This window comes from Chinchilla lanigera, unplaced genomic scaffold (assembly GCF_000276665.1).
Source record: "Chinchilla lanigera isolate Chin_1 unplaced genomic scaffold, ChiLan1.0 scaffold00012, whole genome shotgun sequence".
Lineage (NCBI taxonomy): Eukaryota > Metazoa > Chordata > Mammalia > Rodentia > Chinchillidae > Chinchilla > Chinchilla lanigera.
This window is the reverse complement of record NW_004955413.1, coordinates 14,674,147-14,694,281: the sequence shown is the minus strand read 5'-3', so window position 1 is coordinate 14,694,281 and position 20,135 is coordinate 14,674,147. Positions and strand designations below refer to the sequence as shown.

Sequence of the window (20,135 nt, the reverse complement as noted above, 5' to 3'; positions counted from 1 at the left end):
GTGGTTCAAGGTATCAGGGATGGGTGAGATTAAAAGTTAGATCAGACCTCCCACATCCACACCTCTAGAGATTTTATGATTCAGTACGTAGCCTGAATAGATAAATCAGGAATGAATGCAAATTTAAAAATGATCTACCCAGAAAAAGATTGATGTGGGAATAAAGGAAAGGGGTGAGTAAACCTTGAAGAATAAGATGGATTTATGAGCGCCTAGGTAGGAAATGGGCAGTGTGGAAACATATTAAACAGAGGGATGATGAGGTCTAGCATACATAACTAGATACCCTTTAAAACTATAATGCAACCCATTCTACCAGTTAGCCCAACAGGAATGAGGGGGCCCAGGGCATACTCTGCCTTCTCCCTCTGGGCAGACTGTCATCTCCATGGAGGAGTTCTGGGTAATCATGACTATAGAGGAACAAGAAAACAACCTGTTGCTAGACATAGGTGCAAGTCTCTCAGTCCTTCTTTTCAATCCTGGCCTTCCTTCTAGCCGTCACACCTCAGTGACAGGAGTCACTGGTGAGGAGGTAATATGCTATTTTTGACAACCCTTAGGCTGTAACTACTTATTAGATCCTTCTTGCATATCTCTGTCTTCCTGAGAAACCACTTTGAAGATACCACCATGTATTACAGCAGCCATTGATATTTTCCTACTAATCTGTCCATGACTCTGTAATGTTTGTATTGTTCCTATGCTAGTTCGTAAATGGATGTATGTTTATTACTATGTGTTTCCTACAACAACCATTGAGAAGAGTCAATGATTATTCAATTGGTCACTCAAGTATAGCTCTATTTATTTTCTTTGGAATCCACTTTGAAGATACCAAAGTACAGTTCAACAACTATTGATATTCTCCTACCACTTTTGTCTGTAACTCACTATTATTTGTCTATTTGTTTTCCAGAGAAACTATCTTGCAGATAACAATATGTAAAACAAACACCATTAATAATTTCCTACCACTTTGTCTGTAATTCAGTAAGCCCCCCTCTTACTATGTTATACTTCTTTTACTCTTTAAAATAAAAAAAAAAGACTACAATGGAGAACACATCCTTTCTCCAAAGGTGCTCTGCACAAAGCTGTAGAAGGTACTGTAACACCCTGTATAATATTTGTCAGTGTGAGATTTAGCCTGGCAGAGCCATCCAAGTGGAATGACAAGAGGGAGCGCTCAGCTAGAAGGTGACTGCTTTGGGTCTACTTCCCAAACTCTTCCATGTCCTCTCCAGTGGGAAGGAGAGATGAATCACCCTTGGCAAGCTCTCTTTACAGACCTGGGCATGTCAGAGGAAACAGAAGGATAGCAGGATGAGGTTCTCACACACAAAGTAGGTTTACAGTTTTTTCTTTGGCCAGAACGTGAAAGAGCTTTTTTTCCCCAGGGCTTGAAAGAACTATTTTCATCCTAATCAATACATTGCTTTCCTTGCTTTTACTGTTTTTCTTGTTTCTTGGTGGGAAGGACTTAGTCAACTGCAGGACTATAATTGTCTGAACAGTGACACAGCTCAAACACAGGTCCTGAAGCCCAACCATGCATTTCCTTCCTTTACCTTCTCTGATTCCCTTCATGCAACTTCTCTGCCTCCCCACCCCATCCCACTGGCATGCCAGCCTCTGTCACATCTGCTTTGAGGAAAGGAGCTGCACTCACATCCTTTCTTGAGGGGCTCTCTTTGCTATCAGTTGAACCCACTGACAGTGGGTGGAATTCATCCAACCAAGCTTGGGCAACTGCAGTGAAGGAAAAATTCCCATGATGTGTTCCCTGAAGCTAGGCTCCAGTGACTCCCAGACTCTGTGATGAATGTCTTTCTGCTCTTCTGAGGCCAATTTGTGAGCCTTTCTCCGGGTTTTCTCACACAGGGTATCCATCCCTGTTAGCTGAGATAACTTGAAATTACCTGATCCTGGAAACAATGGGTCTAAACTACTACCCAATTATTCAAGCCAAAGTTTTGACCTTGGTCAGTTGTCAAGTAATATCAGTGATGGCTATAAACACGTATGTCTTCCACAGGTAACTATATTATTAAAGGACACTTGGAGATTGAAAAATAAAACTCTGCCTGGCTTTCCTATTGGATCTCCAAAATGGTGGAACTTTTAAAAAGACTAACTAGGTAACAGGAACTTTATTTTAAATGGAGGTGCTTCCTGGTATTATTTATCATATAATTTCCAGTATTGACTGCTGTAAAAATCTTGGACCAGAGAGAGGAGAGAACTTGGATCTTAGTCCTAGCTTTTTCTCTTGTTTCATCTGTTAATTGTGCACATGACCATTAATTCTCTGGAGCTCAGTTTCCTCATTTGACTATTTATTGTCAGAATCAATAAAGTGTAAGAGCTCTTCCAGTTCTAATAGTCTGTGGTTCTGTATTCTTCTATCCAACCACAAGTGCTTTCTGTCCAGGGAAAGTCATGGAACAGAAGACTCTGAGACAAGTGAAATTTTCCAGTGCATGTGACATCCTCACATAGCCTCCCTATACCCTTGGGAGTGGCTCCTCACTGAACAAACTAGAAAGGGGAGAGAAAAAGTAAAATGTGGGAGTGGTTTTATTATAATTATTGTTTTCTTTAAAAACATACACTCCAGGGGCTGGTGATTTAGTTCAGCGGCACAGGGTCTGCCTGGCAAGCGCAAGGTCTTGAGTTCAATTCCTGGTACTGGAAAAAAAAAAACAAAAAAACAAACAAACAAAAAGCATATGCTCCACTAAGAAGAATATCAACTCTGTTTATAAATTTGTGGTTGAAAACACTAGAATGATTAAAAAATAGACTCAAATAAGTTTCACAATTAAGTTATCAGAAAGAAAGAATGCTATTTTTCACTACTTAAACTGTTTACTAGGATAATTACAGCTGGAATTTAATTGAATAGCTAGAATAGGTTAGGGATTATGCTATCCATTCAAAAAGGAAAGTTCAAAATTATATTATAAAATGTACTGCCCTTTGGAGAATGATTTGGGGTCGAATTGACATGCACTATATTCTACCTAGACTTTTATCATGATGTACACTAGTGTTTTCCCAGACTTGCTTAATAAAAAATAGATTAGAAATAGAAGATAGTTACAGGTCTTGGACCAAGTGTTCCAGTATTTGTATTGTCTTACAGATGAAAGTAGTGAGTCCGTTTCTCATCATAAATCTCTTTCTCCAAACTGTTTTTCTGGACATAGTTCAAGTAGAACAACCAATTTATTTATGTCAGCTCTTGCTCTTTCCAATGACCTTTTATTGAGCAATCTGTTAGATGAAGGGACTGGTTAGCAAGCAACAACCCGCTACAGAAACACTGACTCAGGCTTTTGCTAGACATGCACACCATTCTGCTCCTGTCCTTTGGAAATGAGGATACAAACTTGTCTCAGAAATGGCGGTTTCACACCAGTGACTGGTCAACCAGAAATCCCCTCAGATGTAGATGTAGATGCGTGTATCCCTGTACACACACATGCTCACTCACGCCCTCTCCACCCGTCTTACTTGGTAAAATGACTTGTTCCTTCCAGGTCTGTGTCATGTGGACGGAGGTTGTTATACACGTATTTCAGGTCTTCGATTCCACTTAGCTCAGGCAATCCTGCATGTAGCATCTTGATGCCAACAAATCCAAAACCAGAAAAGAAAACAGAGTAAGTTCAGGTAAAATCAAAATCACTTGGTTCAGTGTACTGATAGACACATAACTATAGGTTTTCATAGCAGTGTCTTTGAGTTTGAATTCATGAGTGAAAGTAAGTATATGGTTTTTAATCTCCCTATTTAGTAGTAGAAGAAATAACAATAAAAAGTCATTGTAATCAGAAAAATACTAGTAGATTAATATTCTGATTTCATCCTCATGACAAACCAATGAAGTAAGCATGATGATATTATTATCCTCCCGTGAGAATGTTTGGATCCACCATTTAAAAATCTGAGTGATCATCTAAAAGTCCCTTAACCTCTTTGAGCTTCTATTTTCTCATGCTTAAAGCAATACAAAATTATCCAATATGTTCCAGGAGAATCAAATGGTTAATGAATGAGAAAGACCTTTGTGCATTAAAAACTATCACAAAAACTGGATATGATGGGGTGAGCTTGTAATCTCAGAACTCCAAGAGGCAGAGGCAAGAAGACCGCACTTTGAAGGCCAGCCTGAGCAATTTGGCAACTTAGTGAGACCCTGTCCCAAATAAAGAAAAGGTTGGTGATGTAGCTCAGTGGGAAGGTAATAAGTTCAGTCTCCAGTACTGCAAGAAAAAAAAAAAAAGTATGAAATAGTATCAATTCTGAAGAAGATAAACTGAATCTCCAAAAACCTGAGTGACATGCCAAGGTGAAATGATGAGTAAAATGCAAAGTATAAAACTTACACTTCTGGTTCTTAATCTTACCTTCTCTCGACTCTATGCTTCATCCTTGAAGAATGCAATTTTCCCTAATTAAGTGGTGACTATATTTATTAAAGATTATTAAAGAAGTGAAACAATTTAGACAAAGTTATACAAGTATATTTGCCAATATTCAGGAAGATACTGTGTTTACATTACACTATAGACCAAAGGAAGAATATTCTCTTTAGCTGTAAACTTTTTTGAGCCAAATAGATATTTATAAAACAAGTTAGAACCTTTCCAAGGAGAAAAAGGAAGAAAAACAAGAAGAATGGAAAAGAGGAGAAGGAGTGAGACAAGAAGAAGGAGAGGGAGAGGGAAAAGAAGAAAAATAATTTTATGAATAAGATGATCAATATTTCATGCTCTGGAATTGACTCTCTTACAATGATAAGTTAATTATGGTTGTGTAGTTGTAACTGATTTGATGGAGTTCAAATAAGAAAGAAAAACGGTTTTGAAACTATTCTCTATTTCTCCCTCCCCACCTGGGCTGAGTGTTTGAATGTTTGAATGAACATCAGAGACTAAGTAAGCTATCTGCAGCATGGTAATAGAAAGAAATCCACAAAGGCTTTCCGGAGGGTGGAGAATCACATGGCTGAGCACCAAGAGATGGGGAAGGAAAGGCACATAGGGTAGGATATTATAGCAATATTAAATTGTTTTTTGTACAGGGAATCGAACTCAGGACCTTGTGCTTGCCAGGCAGGTGCTGTGCCACTGAACTATATCCCCAACCACTAGTAAGTATTTTGAACTATATCCTAAAAGCAAGAAAGAGCTCTTCAAGAGTTTAACTTGAAGATCATTATGGGTATGTATGAAAAATGAATTAAAGAGGGGCCAAATAAGAGGCTGGACTAGGAATTAGTTTATGAATATGAGCATTACAGGATTTTAATTCTATGCTGGAAGTAGAATCAGGACAACTGAGTGATTGATTGGCTATATAGAAAGACATGAGGGGCTGGGGATTTAGCTCAGCGGCGAAGCGCCTGCCTGGCAAGCGCAAGGTCGTGAGTTCGGTTCCTGGTACCGGAGAAAAACCAAAACCAAAAAAAAAAAAAATAGAAAGACATGAAAGCAGTCCAAAGCACACAGATGTAAATATAGATGTGGGAGTCGTTAGCTTATAGATAATGAGTGAGACCAAGAAACTTGATCAGCTGGTCCTGGAGGCGTGTCAGCCTTTCTCATGGACAATCCATTGGCATCTCAGAATCATAGTGTCTAAATCTGAACTCATTCTTTTCTGTAAACCTTTCCTCCATTTTCCTGTTTCATGTCTCCATTTACAAAGCTATCACTGTCTAACTAACAAGAAATTCATATTTTCTTTGGTTCCCTCTTTTTCCGGATTTTCATTGTCAATCACTTAATTCTAAAAAAAAAAAAAAACAAACCCTCAACAGACACCTATTCATTTACCTTTTTGCATTGCAATTATCACTGGTCTAATTTGGCTGTTTATCTTCATTTGCTTAGATTTCTTGAATAAATTATTTTCTCTAATCTCTAACTCTTTAATATGATAACTTGTGAATTATTTGTCTAATATTATGACCATACTCTCTTCACGATAAAGAAACACACTTGATCCTCATTCTGGTCAGAAATGTCTTCTATACCTGTGACTTGTTACTTCACCTGTATCTTCTATAGAGGTTTCCATCTGGGTATGACAGACTGGGTACCCTCGCTTACCTCTATTTCCAGCATATGCTAAAACTCCTCAAACCCCTATTCATACTTATACTTTTCTCCTGGCCAGGAGTATCTTTCCTTTCTTCCTGTTCTACTGAAAAAAGTTTCTGAGGCTCATCTTACTGTGTCTTCCCCTTTGAAGTATCACTGATCCTGGTGATGAGGTTTAGTTACTGCTTTCACTGTATAGCAATCATGTCTTCACTGTACCTCTTTCAAAGTACTATTTTTAGCTTTTACCATGTTTAGCTCAAATGTTGCATGTTAGACTTAAGTTCTTTAAGAACAGGAATTGATGAATTGGTTTCTTAAGTGGTTCTTTGAGAACACTGAACTGTTTAATTCTGTGTTGAACTGTCAATGTGATCTAGAACTGTGCTTTGTAAATAGCTGGAACTTAATGAATGTCTGGAGTTATGAATGCCTGGATGAATGAATACATGAATGAAAGAAGAAGTACCTAATACTAATAGGCTGTGAAAACCTACTACTAGCACATTCAATAGTGACTCCTAAATGTAACAGAATCACCCATACAGAGACACATTCCCAATGTAAATTAGCATCTAGGTTAAGTTTTACCTTATTATCTCTGTACTTAGAGAGTGCTGGAGATATTTTTGTTTTTATTGAGTCAAATTTCCTTTCTATCACACAAAGAGCATCCATTGCCTAAAAATAGCTTTCTTCTCTAGTGTCTGAACTGCCCTGTAGTTTCTCTGGATACCCTGAATTCACAACTTCTTGGTCAGGATTTTGTCAACTATCTCCTTGGGAAGGAAACACTGTAAATAAACACACTACATCTTCCTCTCCCACCGCACATGCACACACGCACACACACACCAGTCGCTAAGTGGATTCACACAATAAGAATAGGCTCATAGCCTGGACCCACTTATCTGTGTGTTCTCTGACCTGTAGCAATGTGAGAGTCAAATGCCTCCTAGTCTAGACCTCGCGTGTTATCACTATAACTGGGGCCACAAGGAAGGAAATAGCAGCTAAAACAGATAGATACTGAACAGAAACAGACAATGAATAGGTCAGTTCTTTCTTTAAAGGACAGGAGCTTTTTAAAAGTTTCTTTATGTGCTGTCCTCCTCCCACTAAGTCTAAGCCGGTTTAAATAGTTATGCTTAGGGGAGAGGGCACTCTTCCTTACCACACAGACAAGTTAGAAAGGTTCCTTTTGGGAAATAGCTAATATAATAATGGGTGTTATAAACATTTTAAACTGCCCGAATGGTCCCTGTGTTCTTTGGGAGTGTTCTATAATAGTTGATATTGCTTTTTTAATGAGAGAAAAGCTTATCAAATGTAGGCTTTTATGTGAGTGAATCAGCCAGCAACACTCTTGGGCCTCCTACAGATGTTGCTTTTAAGCAGGAAGGGAATTTCATAGATTATTTTCCCCCTGTTTTTCCCGGGAGGAAATAAAAACACACTGCAGATATCTGGAAACATGTTGTTCTTTGTTGAGGATGAGCCATTAACTCCATAGTAAACCCCCCAAATGCTTTTGGCTCGTAATCCTGGGTACTGACCATCCTTAGAAGATAGAATTTATGACCTGTGTCAAGCATTTCTCAAGTTGTAACTAGGTCATGGTGCAGCAGATTGAATTATTTTTAAAGAATATAACAAAACAAGTGTCAGTCCGAGGGAGCATTGAAGGAAAGAGACAGTGTATACATAAGTAGAAAAGAATCTCTCATAAATTTACACTTTGTTATTATTTTATAAGAAACTTTACCAGAGAATACGTGGTCCTGAAACATTCACCAAAGGCTTTATCTACAGAGTCCCACAAGATATATACTTGAGTAAAAGAAGAGAATTGAGGGAGAAACAGCCAGAAAAGGAAGTAATAACACGGTGCTATTTTACTTACATTCATCCAAGGTTAACTACTTCACATGACTTCTAGTGTCTCCTGCAGTTTTTTTGAGTCTCAATCTAAGGTTATATGCTTAAGCTGAAGTATTATCATCCATTGCCATACTTTTTTCTTTTGCCCAGAAATCAGGACTTGATTTAATTAGAACACAGATTATTTTTGATATATTATATACTAGAAACTTCATTAGCTGATTTTAATATTATTTATAAGAAATTATTTTATTACTTGTGGTTAAAATATCATATGTCTGTGTCTTCTAAATGAAATGACATTACACAAACTAATGACTGTATGATTTAATAACTCATGAGCTGTATCTTTTTCAAAGGTATATAGAAAAGTTTACTAAACAAGAAGAAAAAGCCCACTAATAGTTTCTGGATCTTGAGGGGGAAGCTCTCCTTCATATTATCTTAATATACCACTTGGCATGCAGCATAAACTTAGTGCCACCTGAGCAACAGCATAAACTATACTTGTTTTCCTGCTTTAGATTTATTTTTGAGATATTGTCGTGGTTGAAGATTTTTTATAATTTGGAGCTACTCCTTCCATGCAGTTATTTATAGCATTTATAGGCACTTAGAAATGCTTCATACCTCACTTACTCATGTGCATAATTTTATCTTCCTTATTAGATTGAAAATATTAGAGCTCTGGGCCTTATATGTTACTGTTTCCTTTACATTTTCCGGCACATAGTAAGCACACATAAAACTCATGGATTCATGAGGCAGATCTTGCTGGAGATTAAACATTAGCAACATGAGATACAAACATATATCAGCATCAAAGTTGAAACTGCCTGAATATTTATTACATGTATAAATGGAACCATGTTCATGGGCTTAATCTTTGTAGTGTTTCCTTTGTGGTAAGGTTGCAGCTTGTTACAAAACTTAAGTCACCCCATAATGGAAATGTGATTGCATAAGATTAGGGGGCAGAATGCAGATCTACCAATAGAATCATTGACTATTATTGTAAGGCAACCTGAAAATTCTGGATATGGTCAGAACCGTGTATGTCCACTTTCCACAAGACGATTCCACAGTGTCTTTTTGCATGAATGCCACATTTGCAGTATGTTTAAAAATCCTTGTTTTTCAAAGCAGAGAGGAGAGAAGTGGATATGTTGTTTGAAAGTTTAAATAGAATCCAAATCACATCTACATTGTAACAAAGTCAGCATCAATTCAGCACTACAAAGTGGAGCTTCTTTGTGATGACAGAAATTTTCATATCTGTGTGTCCACTATGATGTCATTAGCTACATGTGTGCATTGAACCCTTGAAAATTGAAAGTGTACATTAACAAATGCCTAGTACAATACCATCAGTTAATTGAAACCTATTATATGGCAGGTACTATTCTAAGTGCTTTACATTATTTATCAATCAGGGCCATGGTAGAATGTACTTTCATCAATACTTATAAAGCACTTAGCACAGTGCCTGGTCTATGCAAAACATTAATTACTAGATCATTCATAAACTGTACAAGTAGATATTGATTTAGCTGGCAGGAAAAGTCTTTTTAGGGTTAAGTGACATCCCTGTAGGAATATAACTAGTAAAATGCTAAACTAGGATTCAAGCTATAAGAGGCTCAATCATGGGGCCTGTGCTTATAAAAAAATATCTAGCAGAATTATTGTCATCTAAAAGCTCCAGACTCCACATCGATGAACCACTGGTGCTTTTCTCTCTTATACATTGCAGGAATTACTAGCATGCACATATGTGCACCAAGGAATTACCACACCATTCTCTCAGAAGATGTTTCTATCAGATTCGTACCCTCTGTACCCCCTGTATATCTATTCTTTCTCTGAACTAGACAATGAGATAAAACATTAAAATTCATTTAATGGTCAACAGAATATATAGGGTCAAATCTCAATAGACTTTATTTATACCACTAACTGTATACTTTCTGGTTAAATTGCTAGCATCACTTTACATTTTCAACTCTCAGTTTCTTGACCTGAAAAATAAGGAAGTAGGTCAAAGACAGAGATAAAGACAGGGAGACAGAAAAACACCTTGTTTGATTTATATCCCTGGGATCGTCATGAATGTGTGAGATAGGATTTTCAAGGCGTTTTTTAAAACTCTTAATGCACAATACAGCTGAAGGCTTTATATTGTAAGCTACTGTCCTTGAGCCTCATTCAAAACACACTGGGATAAAGTTTGAATGCATCAATATTGTGAATAGCAATGCTCGAGACAGTAACTATGAACTAACAAACTGAATTTTCAAGAAGTGTTTTTGTAAGCTGCACCTTGGTCCTCTTAATTTCTTCATTTCTTTCTGTTTTGAATAGCTCTTTGGGGAACTCCAAGCCATTAGCAAAAAATAGACTACTGCAGGAGAGACACAAATGAAGCTTATTATTTCTGTTATTTCCCGGAGGGACTTACCATTTCTAGGAGGTTTAAGAGCAGTCGGCTGTGCTTTCTGACAATATTATATGCTCTACAGCAAAGCTCCACAAAATCTTGAAAATGCTGTGGGTTCTTCCCACCCTCCGTAATAAAGTACTCCATCTCTGAGGTAAAAATAAAAGGGGCCCGGTCCCTGTAGACCAAAAACAATAGCGATCATAAGAAAGAAGACAAATGGTTTGTAGGGTTAAATTACATCCTTAAAATTTATTTGCACTTTGATTTTCTTGTTAGTTTCTCTCTAGTCCAGTGGACGAATCTCTTTCATTGTGGAACAGCTGAAGAAATTTTTATTGAGGGCTTTCAATTACTGAGCTGAAACGGAGAGAAAAAAATAAGTCACGTTACCATTTCAACCTGTACTGTTTTAAATGTTTATTTCCAAATTGCATTCAAATGGGAACATCATCTATTAAAAAATATAAGGTCCAATTAATAATAAAGGAAATACCTGTGCAAAGTCTTCAATGAAAATAAGTGATAAAAATATTGGGAGTTTTATCTTAAACTATTTTATTTTTAAATTTCCCCTTAGCAGATAGGCTGTCCCTTCAGGAAAAACAAATAAAAAAAACCTTTTTGAATAAAAGCTAAGATACTGTAATGACAAGTTCTGCAGAAGGAAATCTTTTTAAAAAAATAAACAGATGTTACCAATTCATTGTCAAGTGCTTAGTAAAGGAAAGAAAAAAAACCCAAAAAACATAGCTATATTTCATTTTATACTACACCCAGCAAAACCGTTGTTAAGAACATGAGCAGACTAGGTTATTACGGAAGTCATACTGCCCCCTGTAGGCTCAAAGGTGGAAAAACAGGAGAATAAAGGACCAGAAAGAACGTAGCCCATTTTCCTAAATTTGTAGTTTTTCTTGTGTTATTTGAGATGAAGAAACCCAGATGAAGTTTTAGCCCCTGTGACAGACTAACAGAGGGAAGAAGGGAAACGCCTCTCTTTGATGAAGTCTCATTCACTGAACAAAACCAATAATGAAACAGTTTTTGATACCAGTTTATGCTAAAGTCTTCTAGAAGCTTTTGCAATAGGAGTAACAGTTTTGGTTAAAAATTCTTTATGAAATAAAGACTCTCGGGATGGACTGAAATGAAACATGTTTTGAATTTGACCTCAGCACTGTTAAATCACGTCACAATTGAAAGAAATTATGGGTTACTGAGGGTGCCTTTTTATTTTTTAGTGAAGATGTTCAGCTGTTTTAGTGAAAGGATAATAGACTGGGAAACCTCACTAAACCGACTTACCCAGGTTTTTCAGAAGCGTGGCTATTCAAGTAAGAAGGCCACAGCAGCACTGTTTGGCAGATGTGGGGGATGTGTACTCTAGCTGCAGGCAAAGCATATGCAAAGGAAACAAAACAAAACCCCACAAAACAAAACAAAGCATCAAAAAAACCTAGCTTTGTTTGGTTGTGGTTATTTAATTTATTTCATTTTGTGATCTATGCTACCACTGACTGTCCAGAAGAGGAGCTTCCCTCAATTTTATATTCTTTCATTCTATGAAATGTATTGAACACCTGTATCGAGGACTGGGTCTCAAGCCTATATTCATAAATTTTTAGTCAAAATCCTTTTTATGGGGCCTTTGCTGACTTCCATTTTCTGTGAATCCACTTTACAAGTCTCTATTTCAGCTAAGCAGGGAGAAGTTGAGAACGTGAGATGAATTGTAGGTTCCAATCCTGGACCTGCTATGTCTCGGTTTCCTCTTCTTTAAAACAGAGACATAATACTTGGCTCTTAGAATTAGTTCTTGGCTCTTAGAATTTCTGTGCAGACTCACACGGATGCTCAATCTGACTGTGGGGCCCTGGGGTGGGGGGTTGTTCCTGTGAACTGCTGGCTAGAGAGGAACTCTATGACGGGTTACAGAGTCCAGGCCTGGGTCAGGTTTCCAATTTGGGTTCTACCACTTAGGAGTTCCTGGCCCTGGGCAAGTTACTTATCTTCTTGCCTTAATCTCCACCTCTACAAAATGTTGATGGAAGTATCTGACTCCTGATATCCTTGAAAGAACTGAATGACTTAAAGTGTGTAAAAGTGCTTAGAACACAGCCTTCTACATAGTAAGCATGTCTCACATTTTAGACAGCATTATTATTTCCCAAACAATCAAAAGCATTCTCAGCATTGAACTTTGTCACAGCTGAATCTCCCTTTGTCTTCTGATTCAAAAATGCTGCTGCTAGGAACCCATCTCTACACCAGGTCATCCATGTAACTTCTCTGGCTACACAAGTCCTTAAGCACATGTTGGAACTTGGTAACATTTTTATGTATCCTTCACCTTTATAGTCATCACTATTACTAATATTTTAGTAGGTTTTTTAGGAATATCTTAGACTTCCGTAGGTAGAAAAATTCTTGGTTTTATACATGGCTTCCAAATGCTTTTCAAAAATCGCTTATTCTCCTTGCTATATTTATTATTTTGAATAGAAATTTGGAAATAATTTTAGAATTCTAAATTGTATAGCTTCCTGAAAATTTCTAATATAATGCATATGCATTTATCTTTTCAATAAAGAGAATTATGATGGTTTTTTTTATTTGAATGACCTTTTTCCCACTTTTTTTGTTTTTTATTTTAAAGAGAACAGAACAAAAACAAAATAACAAAAAAGACAAGCAAAACAACACAAAAACAGTAAAAACGATACAAAATTTCAAACAAGGTGGTAGGAAATTAACAATAGTTATTGTATTACAGATTGTTATCTTCAAATTGGTTACTCAGATAACCAGATCTAGGCATGTAAGATCGAGCAAACAATTAAGCATTGATTGATTTCTCTTGGGAAGTTTTTGCAGTTATGTTAAAATTCAAGAGATAACACACTTCCTTTTTCCATGGTAACTGCCATTGTAAATCAGATACACAAATATCATACAGAAAGTCAAGTACATAAGAGAAATATTGAAATTAGGAAAAATGTAACCTAAGAATAATATCAAAGAAATGAATTTTGGCTGTGTAGACATCATTGCAGTCTAAATGTTCAGTGGATCCAACAAAATGAAATGTTCCATCTTTTCTACATGATTTCCATGGTTCACTTCTGATCAATGTTTTAAAAAATTAAGAATTACTCTAAAACTTTCCAATAAATGAGGGGAATCTTCTCACGAACAATAGAATCCCATTGTATCCTTCTAGGCTGTAGGAGTTTAGCTGTGATGTAGGGTATCAGTTGACTCAAATGTGAAACTACTCCTAAGTTGTAGAATTAATGTTTTAGAGCCCCTCTTTGGAGTTTAATATTACTTACAGGTAGGAGGTATAAATTGGTTGTAGCAAGAAGGAAAATTGGAAACTGGTCTCTCAGGGTCTGTATTGTTACTAAATTTTGAATTATAGGTTGAGAATCTCTCATTTATAGCCATATAAATACATTATGTAAATTGCTTTTTATAACTATCCTTGTTTTTTCTAGATGAATGGTTTTATCACTGTTTATCTAAATTCTAACTATTCTTGCTTCTGTACCTATAGTTTTTCTTACTCTGGTGTTGTCTTTTCTCTGTCTCTCTCTCTCTCTCTCTCCCTCCCTCCCTCCCTCCGCTGGAGATTGTATTCTTATCGGCTTTTAATGCAGATAAGAATATAATCCATGTGTGTGTGTGGGGGGGGGACTGGGATTAAACCCATGACCTTTGCATAGAGCTATATTCCCAGGCCTCTTTTTTTGTAAAGTTATTTTAAAAATATTATTAGGGTCTCACTAAGTTATTAAATTGTCCATAGCAGGTTCAAATTTTCAATTCTCCTGCCTCAGCTTTCCAGAGTGCTGGGATCACGGGCAGGTGCAACTATATTCAGTTCAAAATTTTTTTCTTACAAGAAGTCTTCTTTAACCAACCTATCTTTTGTTAGAAATCTTACCTTTTTTTTTTTTTTTTACCCAAGTGGCATGTATGATTTCCAAGGGAAGAACAAGTGTTACTCTTTTCCTTTTTATAGTCTTAATGTTAGAAACAATGTTTTGATGGTATTCTGTTATATGCAATGAATATTACAACAGGTAAATATAGTCATACCGTGAAAAATCTGTGATAATTCAATATTTGTGTGGAAATGCCATGTGAACAAACTTATTTGTTATGATTCTATCATTTTTGTTATCCAAATTAATCTTTTAGTAAACTTATAGCCAATCTTTTTCCAAAATTTTTTTGTTGTTGTTTTGTTTTGTTTTGTTTTTTGTAGTTTTTCTTCCTGTACCGGGAATCAAACTCACAACCTTACGCTTGCCAGGCAGGTGCTTTGCCGCTGAGCTAAATCCCCAGCCCCTCTAAAATTATTGTTTTCTAAAAGTCTAGGAGTACAGTATTTTACAGATTTACAGCAAGGGTGAGAAATATTGGTGATTTTAATATATATATACCTATATATTTGGAAATATTATAAGGAGACAGTAATTATTAAGGAGACAAAATTGTTTGGTAGGAAAAGTAGGCTAAGTAATAGTTTGACGTTTGTTGTTATTTTTGTGTTAGCAAATATAATTCATTATATAAAGTCTTTGGGAAACCAAGGTCAGTGTCATAAGCATTTACAGACAAGTACTGCACAGAGGATACCCGGAATTTTAAGGGTCTGTCCATGCCCATGAGGTAACTTGAACCTTGCCAGAGAGGTACACCCCAAATCTTAGAGCACCACAATCACTAATCAACAGGTATCTACTGAGTATCTGTAATAGACATTTGGAAGACTTGGAAGTGAGGTTAAGAGCTTTTAAATGATTGTTCTAAAAGCAATATAAATATGATGAATAATAAAATGGTGTTTGGAAAATGTTGCTGTAATCTGGAGGACAGTTTGGGACAGGAAGAGTGTATGTGGGTAGATCAGATGAGAAGTTTGCGGGAAGTTCTGATGTGATACGAGAGTAGCTTAGATGAGGATGTGGCATACAGATATGGAGAAGTGGGAGGACTTGAAAAGTACTCCAAAGAAAATAAATGAATAAGGCTTCCTGATAGCTTGCAATGACAAAAGGGAAGAGGTGGCAAGAACAGCTTTAAGTTCTTTTCCTCATGTGGTAGGAAGAATGTATCACAACATCCAGAGTGACCCAGATTTGAGCTCAAGCTGCATTAGAGGTGCCCTGGAGACTTCCCAAAACAGATGACAGTGAAAATCCTTGTTTCAGGACCTTAGAGGAAAGATCTAGCCTGGAGGTAACATTTTGTGTGTTAAAATTTTGCTTCCGGAGAGATGATTTAGGCATATTTTTTTCTTCTTTCTCACACTGACTGCACTAAAATTCCTGGAAATTATATATGAAATAAACATAAGGCTATTCTGAAAGGCATAAAGCAGGAGATGTACTACCTCCATATGTCACCTTGCTCTCTCTAGACAAAGTACCCTAAAAGGAAGTCAAACAAGACAGAAAAATTTTAGTCCAAATTCACTGTATTCCAGCCAAACATTGCAGAAGAAAGTTGACCTCAATGCCCTTCATACCCCAGAAAATGACAGCAGGGTGGGGACACTAAACTCCCACTCTTCCCAGGCTGGAATGAGGCACTTCAGTGTCATACCTGGGTGTTGTCCAGTACTGTGAAGGTTAGGGCCTTGGTAGACAGTGAAATACAGATGCGTGGCACAGAATAAATAACAGAAATAGACCTGCACAAATATGCCAATGTACAAAAGGGTAACAGCAAAGTAGCAAAATCTGATGGAGAAAGGGGTAGAAACCAGAAACCAGAACTGGTTTTTTTTTTTTTGCAGAAACCAGACTGAAACCATTGGATACACACAGGCAAAACATATAAACCTTGATCCAAACCTCATAGCTAAAACAAAACTTAACTCAAATAGCTTGAAATTTTAAATATGTATCTAAAATACAAAACCATAAAGCTTTTATAAAATAATTAAGGAAATTATTTAGGATCTAGGGCTAGGTAAGTAATTTTTAAACCTTTTTCTCTGTCAAAAACAATGTTAAGTAGATTCAAAGACAAACTACCAACTGATAGATGATGTTTGCAAACCACACCGACAACAAAGTACTAGTACAGTATTTGGAGAGTATTTTAAAACTCTCAGAATATAATAGCTTTTACTATTGACTTTTTAGTCAAACAGTACAATTAGGAAACAGGCAACAGGCTTGAAAATATATTTCATGGAAAAGGATATACAGATGGTAAATAGACACATGCAAAGATGCTTAGCATCATTTGCCAATAGGTAAATGTGAATTAAACCCCAAATAAAATACCACTCACATATCAGAATTGCTAAAGTAAAAAACAAATACTGGTAAATACATGGAGAAAAAGAGTGACTTAACATTGTTGGTAGAAATGTGAAAATTCATTCTGGAAAACCATTTAGTGGCTTCTTAAAATCAACAATAATATGCAACTACCATCCAAACTGGCAATTATATTTTTGGGTATTTATCTAGGAGAGATAAAAATTGTGTTCATAAAATTTATACAGGAATTTTTCACAGCAGCTTTATTCATAACAACCAGAAAACTGAAACAACCCAGATGTCTTTTAACAGATGAATGGTTAAAAAAACTGTGGTACATCCATAGCATGGAAGAGTATTCGTCAATGAAGGGGCATAGGTTTGAAAACACAATAGCTTGGATAAAGTTCAAGAGAATTAGGCTGCATGAAAAAAAGCCAATTTCAAAACGTCACATTACTGTGTGATTGTATTTGTGTGATATTCTTAAAATGACAAAATTGTAAAAATGAAGATTAAATTACTGATTGTCAAGGGATAAGGATAGAGAGGCATGGGCAGGGAGACAAAATTAGAAGGATTATAGAAGGGGAACATTGAGAATTCTGGTGAAGGTGAAATTGTTCTTCATCCTGACTGTATCAGCACCGATACTATAAGTGTAGCATTTATACTGTAATAACATTTTACCATTAGCAGAACCTCGCAAAGGGCATATGGGATCTATTTGCATTATTTTTCATAACTGCATATGAATCCACAATTACCTTAAATGAAAAATTTGATTAAAACGCCTATGAGTTATTTGGATATAGACATTTTAAAAGCCTTGGGTATCGTTGACAACAGTTGGAAACTGTAGAGTGACCAGAGAGTGAAGAGGAGTCCTGGGGAATCGAGCATTTGATAGTTTGGGAGGAGGAAATGACCCTGAACTGGAGAGTCAGAAGAGGAGAGAAACTAGAGCATGGCAATGTATTGAAGAAGGTGAACAGACAGGAATTTCTGAGGAAGAAAGAGTCAATACTGTTGAAGTCTGCTGGTCAGTCAGGTAAACTGAGGGATGGATATGGTTACACTTAGCACTATGAAAGTTGGTGCAGATTTTATCGAGTTACAAAGAGTAAATCTAAGGTGAATTACTTATGGATGAATGGCAGGTAAGCAAATGGAGGTCAAGCGTGTACAGACAACTTTTGTGAAAGTTGAAGCTTGTGAAAGTGAAAAAATGGCATGAAGACTGAGGTTTTGAGGCAAAGTTGTTAAAACTTTGAAGAGACGAGCTTATTTTAAAAGAGTGTTTAAGGTGGGGATGCTTAAGGTGCCAGGCAAAACTGAATTATTGGTAGTGTGACATTGATCAGGAGGCAGGAAAGAAATGGCCCCAAAGCATCCACAGGGAGAGATTGACTTTTGAAAGAAAAAAAAAAAATAGATCATTTATTATAATAAAAAGAAAGAAGTTCAGGTTCAAACGTATGCAAGCTTGTGAGTTTTATATGGGGTCTAATAGCAGTCTCTGTTCTAATGGGCTTTATTTTCTCAATAAAGTCAAAGGTGCAGCCACCTGTTTAAAGTTGCGGATTGGATGTGATGGGCGGCAGCTTTATCCTGAAAAGATCAAGTGCAGTCGTGGTAGAGAGCACAATATTGCCGTGGCCACAGAAAAGCTGTGCAGCTGCAGGGCAGGGAACATGGTCTGTTGGAAAGAGGTGATGTGTCTGCTCTACAGGAGGACACTTGCTCGGCAGCACCTGGCTGCTTTAGTTTAGCAAAGGAGAAAGTTGGGTGGGCCATGGCGTCTGCCTCTGTCATGTTATTCACAATGCTTTCTGCTATAGCCTGTCTGTTCCCATTAATTTAAGACCAACCCTTTCTTGAAAATTCTGTTTATGTCATGCTTCCTCTTAAAAATCTTCCCACTCTCACTAGCTCTATTATAAAATGATCTATTGTAAAATATATTAAGGGAATGCACAAAGTGTGCTAATTGTCATGAGCAAATTCTGAAACAGCTAAAATGCTGTATACTTAAAACCAGAAGCCTTTCATAAACTGAATTGTTTCTTCAGCAATTATATGTAGACTGAGAATGTTTTTTTTTTTTAAAGAATATTGCTCACCTAAACTTTTTAATGCCTCAAATATTCCCAGAAGAAACTTTTTTTTACAGGCATTGTTTAGTCTATGTAATATTCCTGGGCTTCATTCATAGTTTAGGGTGTAAGGTCACGGTAAGTTCTGTAGACTAGACTAGGATGGGTTCTGAAAGTTAGAGTCACATAGCACAGATATTTGACTTCTATTATCTTAACTCTACCTATTAGTTTTTTTAATGTAAGAAAAAATTAAAGATAGCAAATTCTCCTTTGCATTTCACTTAAAGAGAAAAATGCATATAGATTGGGAAGTGACCCTACTATTTTCATATTTAGATATTGGACTATAGGATCTGAATATACAATTCATATTCATTTGAGTCGTAAAGGTTAGATAGCTATATAATCTGGTACTAAGTAAAGAAGCAGCCATCTGTTCTAGCGTTGAAGAGAACAGGCTAAGTTAGGATTACTGGGTATCTGGTCATGTCTAATGGTTCTGCACCCCATGATTTACAGCCCTGAACAAGTTATAGCAGCTAAGATGTATTCATTGGTAAATAGCAGTCCTTTTCTCACAGACTTTCTGTTTTGATTAATGAAGGAAGCTATATGATATATTTTTCATGTCAAGTATTAATGCTGTGTTAAAAGGCATTTTTGACTATTTCCTTTAGAATCTGATTCCCATCCGAGATGACACAGCACCACATTACACAGCCCTTGCTTTGTGCAGTGCCTGTGAGGAGCTGCATCCAGTCCTCAGCAGTGTGGGAAGGGCTATCTGCTTCAGTATGGGTGATGGAGAGGTAGGGGACAAAGAGAGTGGAATGGGCAGATGAGCCGTCGTGAGGATCTATGCTAGTAGACTCCACTGCACTCTGAGCATAGCTATTTCTTCCTCAGCTACAGCAAGTGACAAATCAGTAAATGGCAGTGCAAACATTAGTCTGAGGACTGAAAGATTAAGTGTCAAGATGATGCATCAGTGCCCTGAACTGAAATGTGGGGCTCAGTTGAGGTACATTTTGTTATTATGGGAATTATTTGTATATATTTTATTTATTTCAAATACTTCTATTCCCAGAAAGTACCTCAGTAACATTAAGGTAAATTATTTTAAAGATTTATAAAAGTTGCCAACTTCCATAATACTGCATAGTGACAGTATAACAATAAATGACCAAAGAGCATTAGGGAATATCTCAGCATATCCTTTCCTTGGTATCAAGGATGACCTACATATTAGAGAGCATATTTTGCTGCCCAACAAAAGGAGCACAAGTCTCTTGTCTAATATCCATGAGTTAATTGAGAAGGC

The 20,135-nt window shown here is 36.7% G+C and overlaps 1 protein-coding gene across 3 annotated transcripts in view; it reads right to left on the bottom strand.

Moving 5' to 3' along the window:
- The window catches only part of Pik3c2g (phosphatidylinositol-4-phosphate 3-kinase, catalytic subunit type 2 gamma), a 309,948-nt gene that overhangs the window by 70,042 nt on the left and 219,771 nt on the right, over window positions 1-20,135 (bottom strand). For all 3 annotated transcript variants that reach the window (XM_005379037.2, XM_005379038.2, XM_005379039.2), the window contains 2 exons: window positions 10,453-10,609; window positions 3,520-3,629 (listed from right to left, as the gene is read on the bottom strand). In XM_005379037.2, the coding sequence (XP_005379094.1) occupies window positions 3,520-3,629; window positions 10,453-10,609 (267 nt within the window). The remainder of the gene's footprint in view (window positions 1-3,519; window positions 3,630-10,452; window positions 10,610-20,135) is intronic.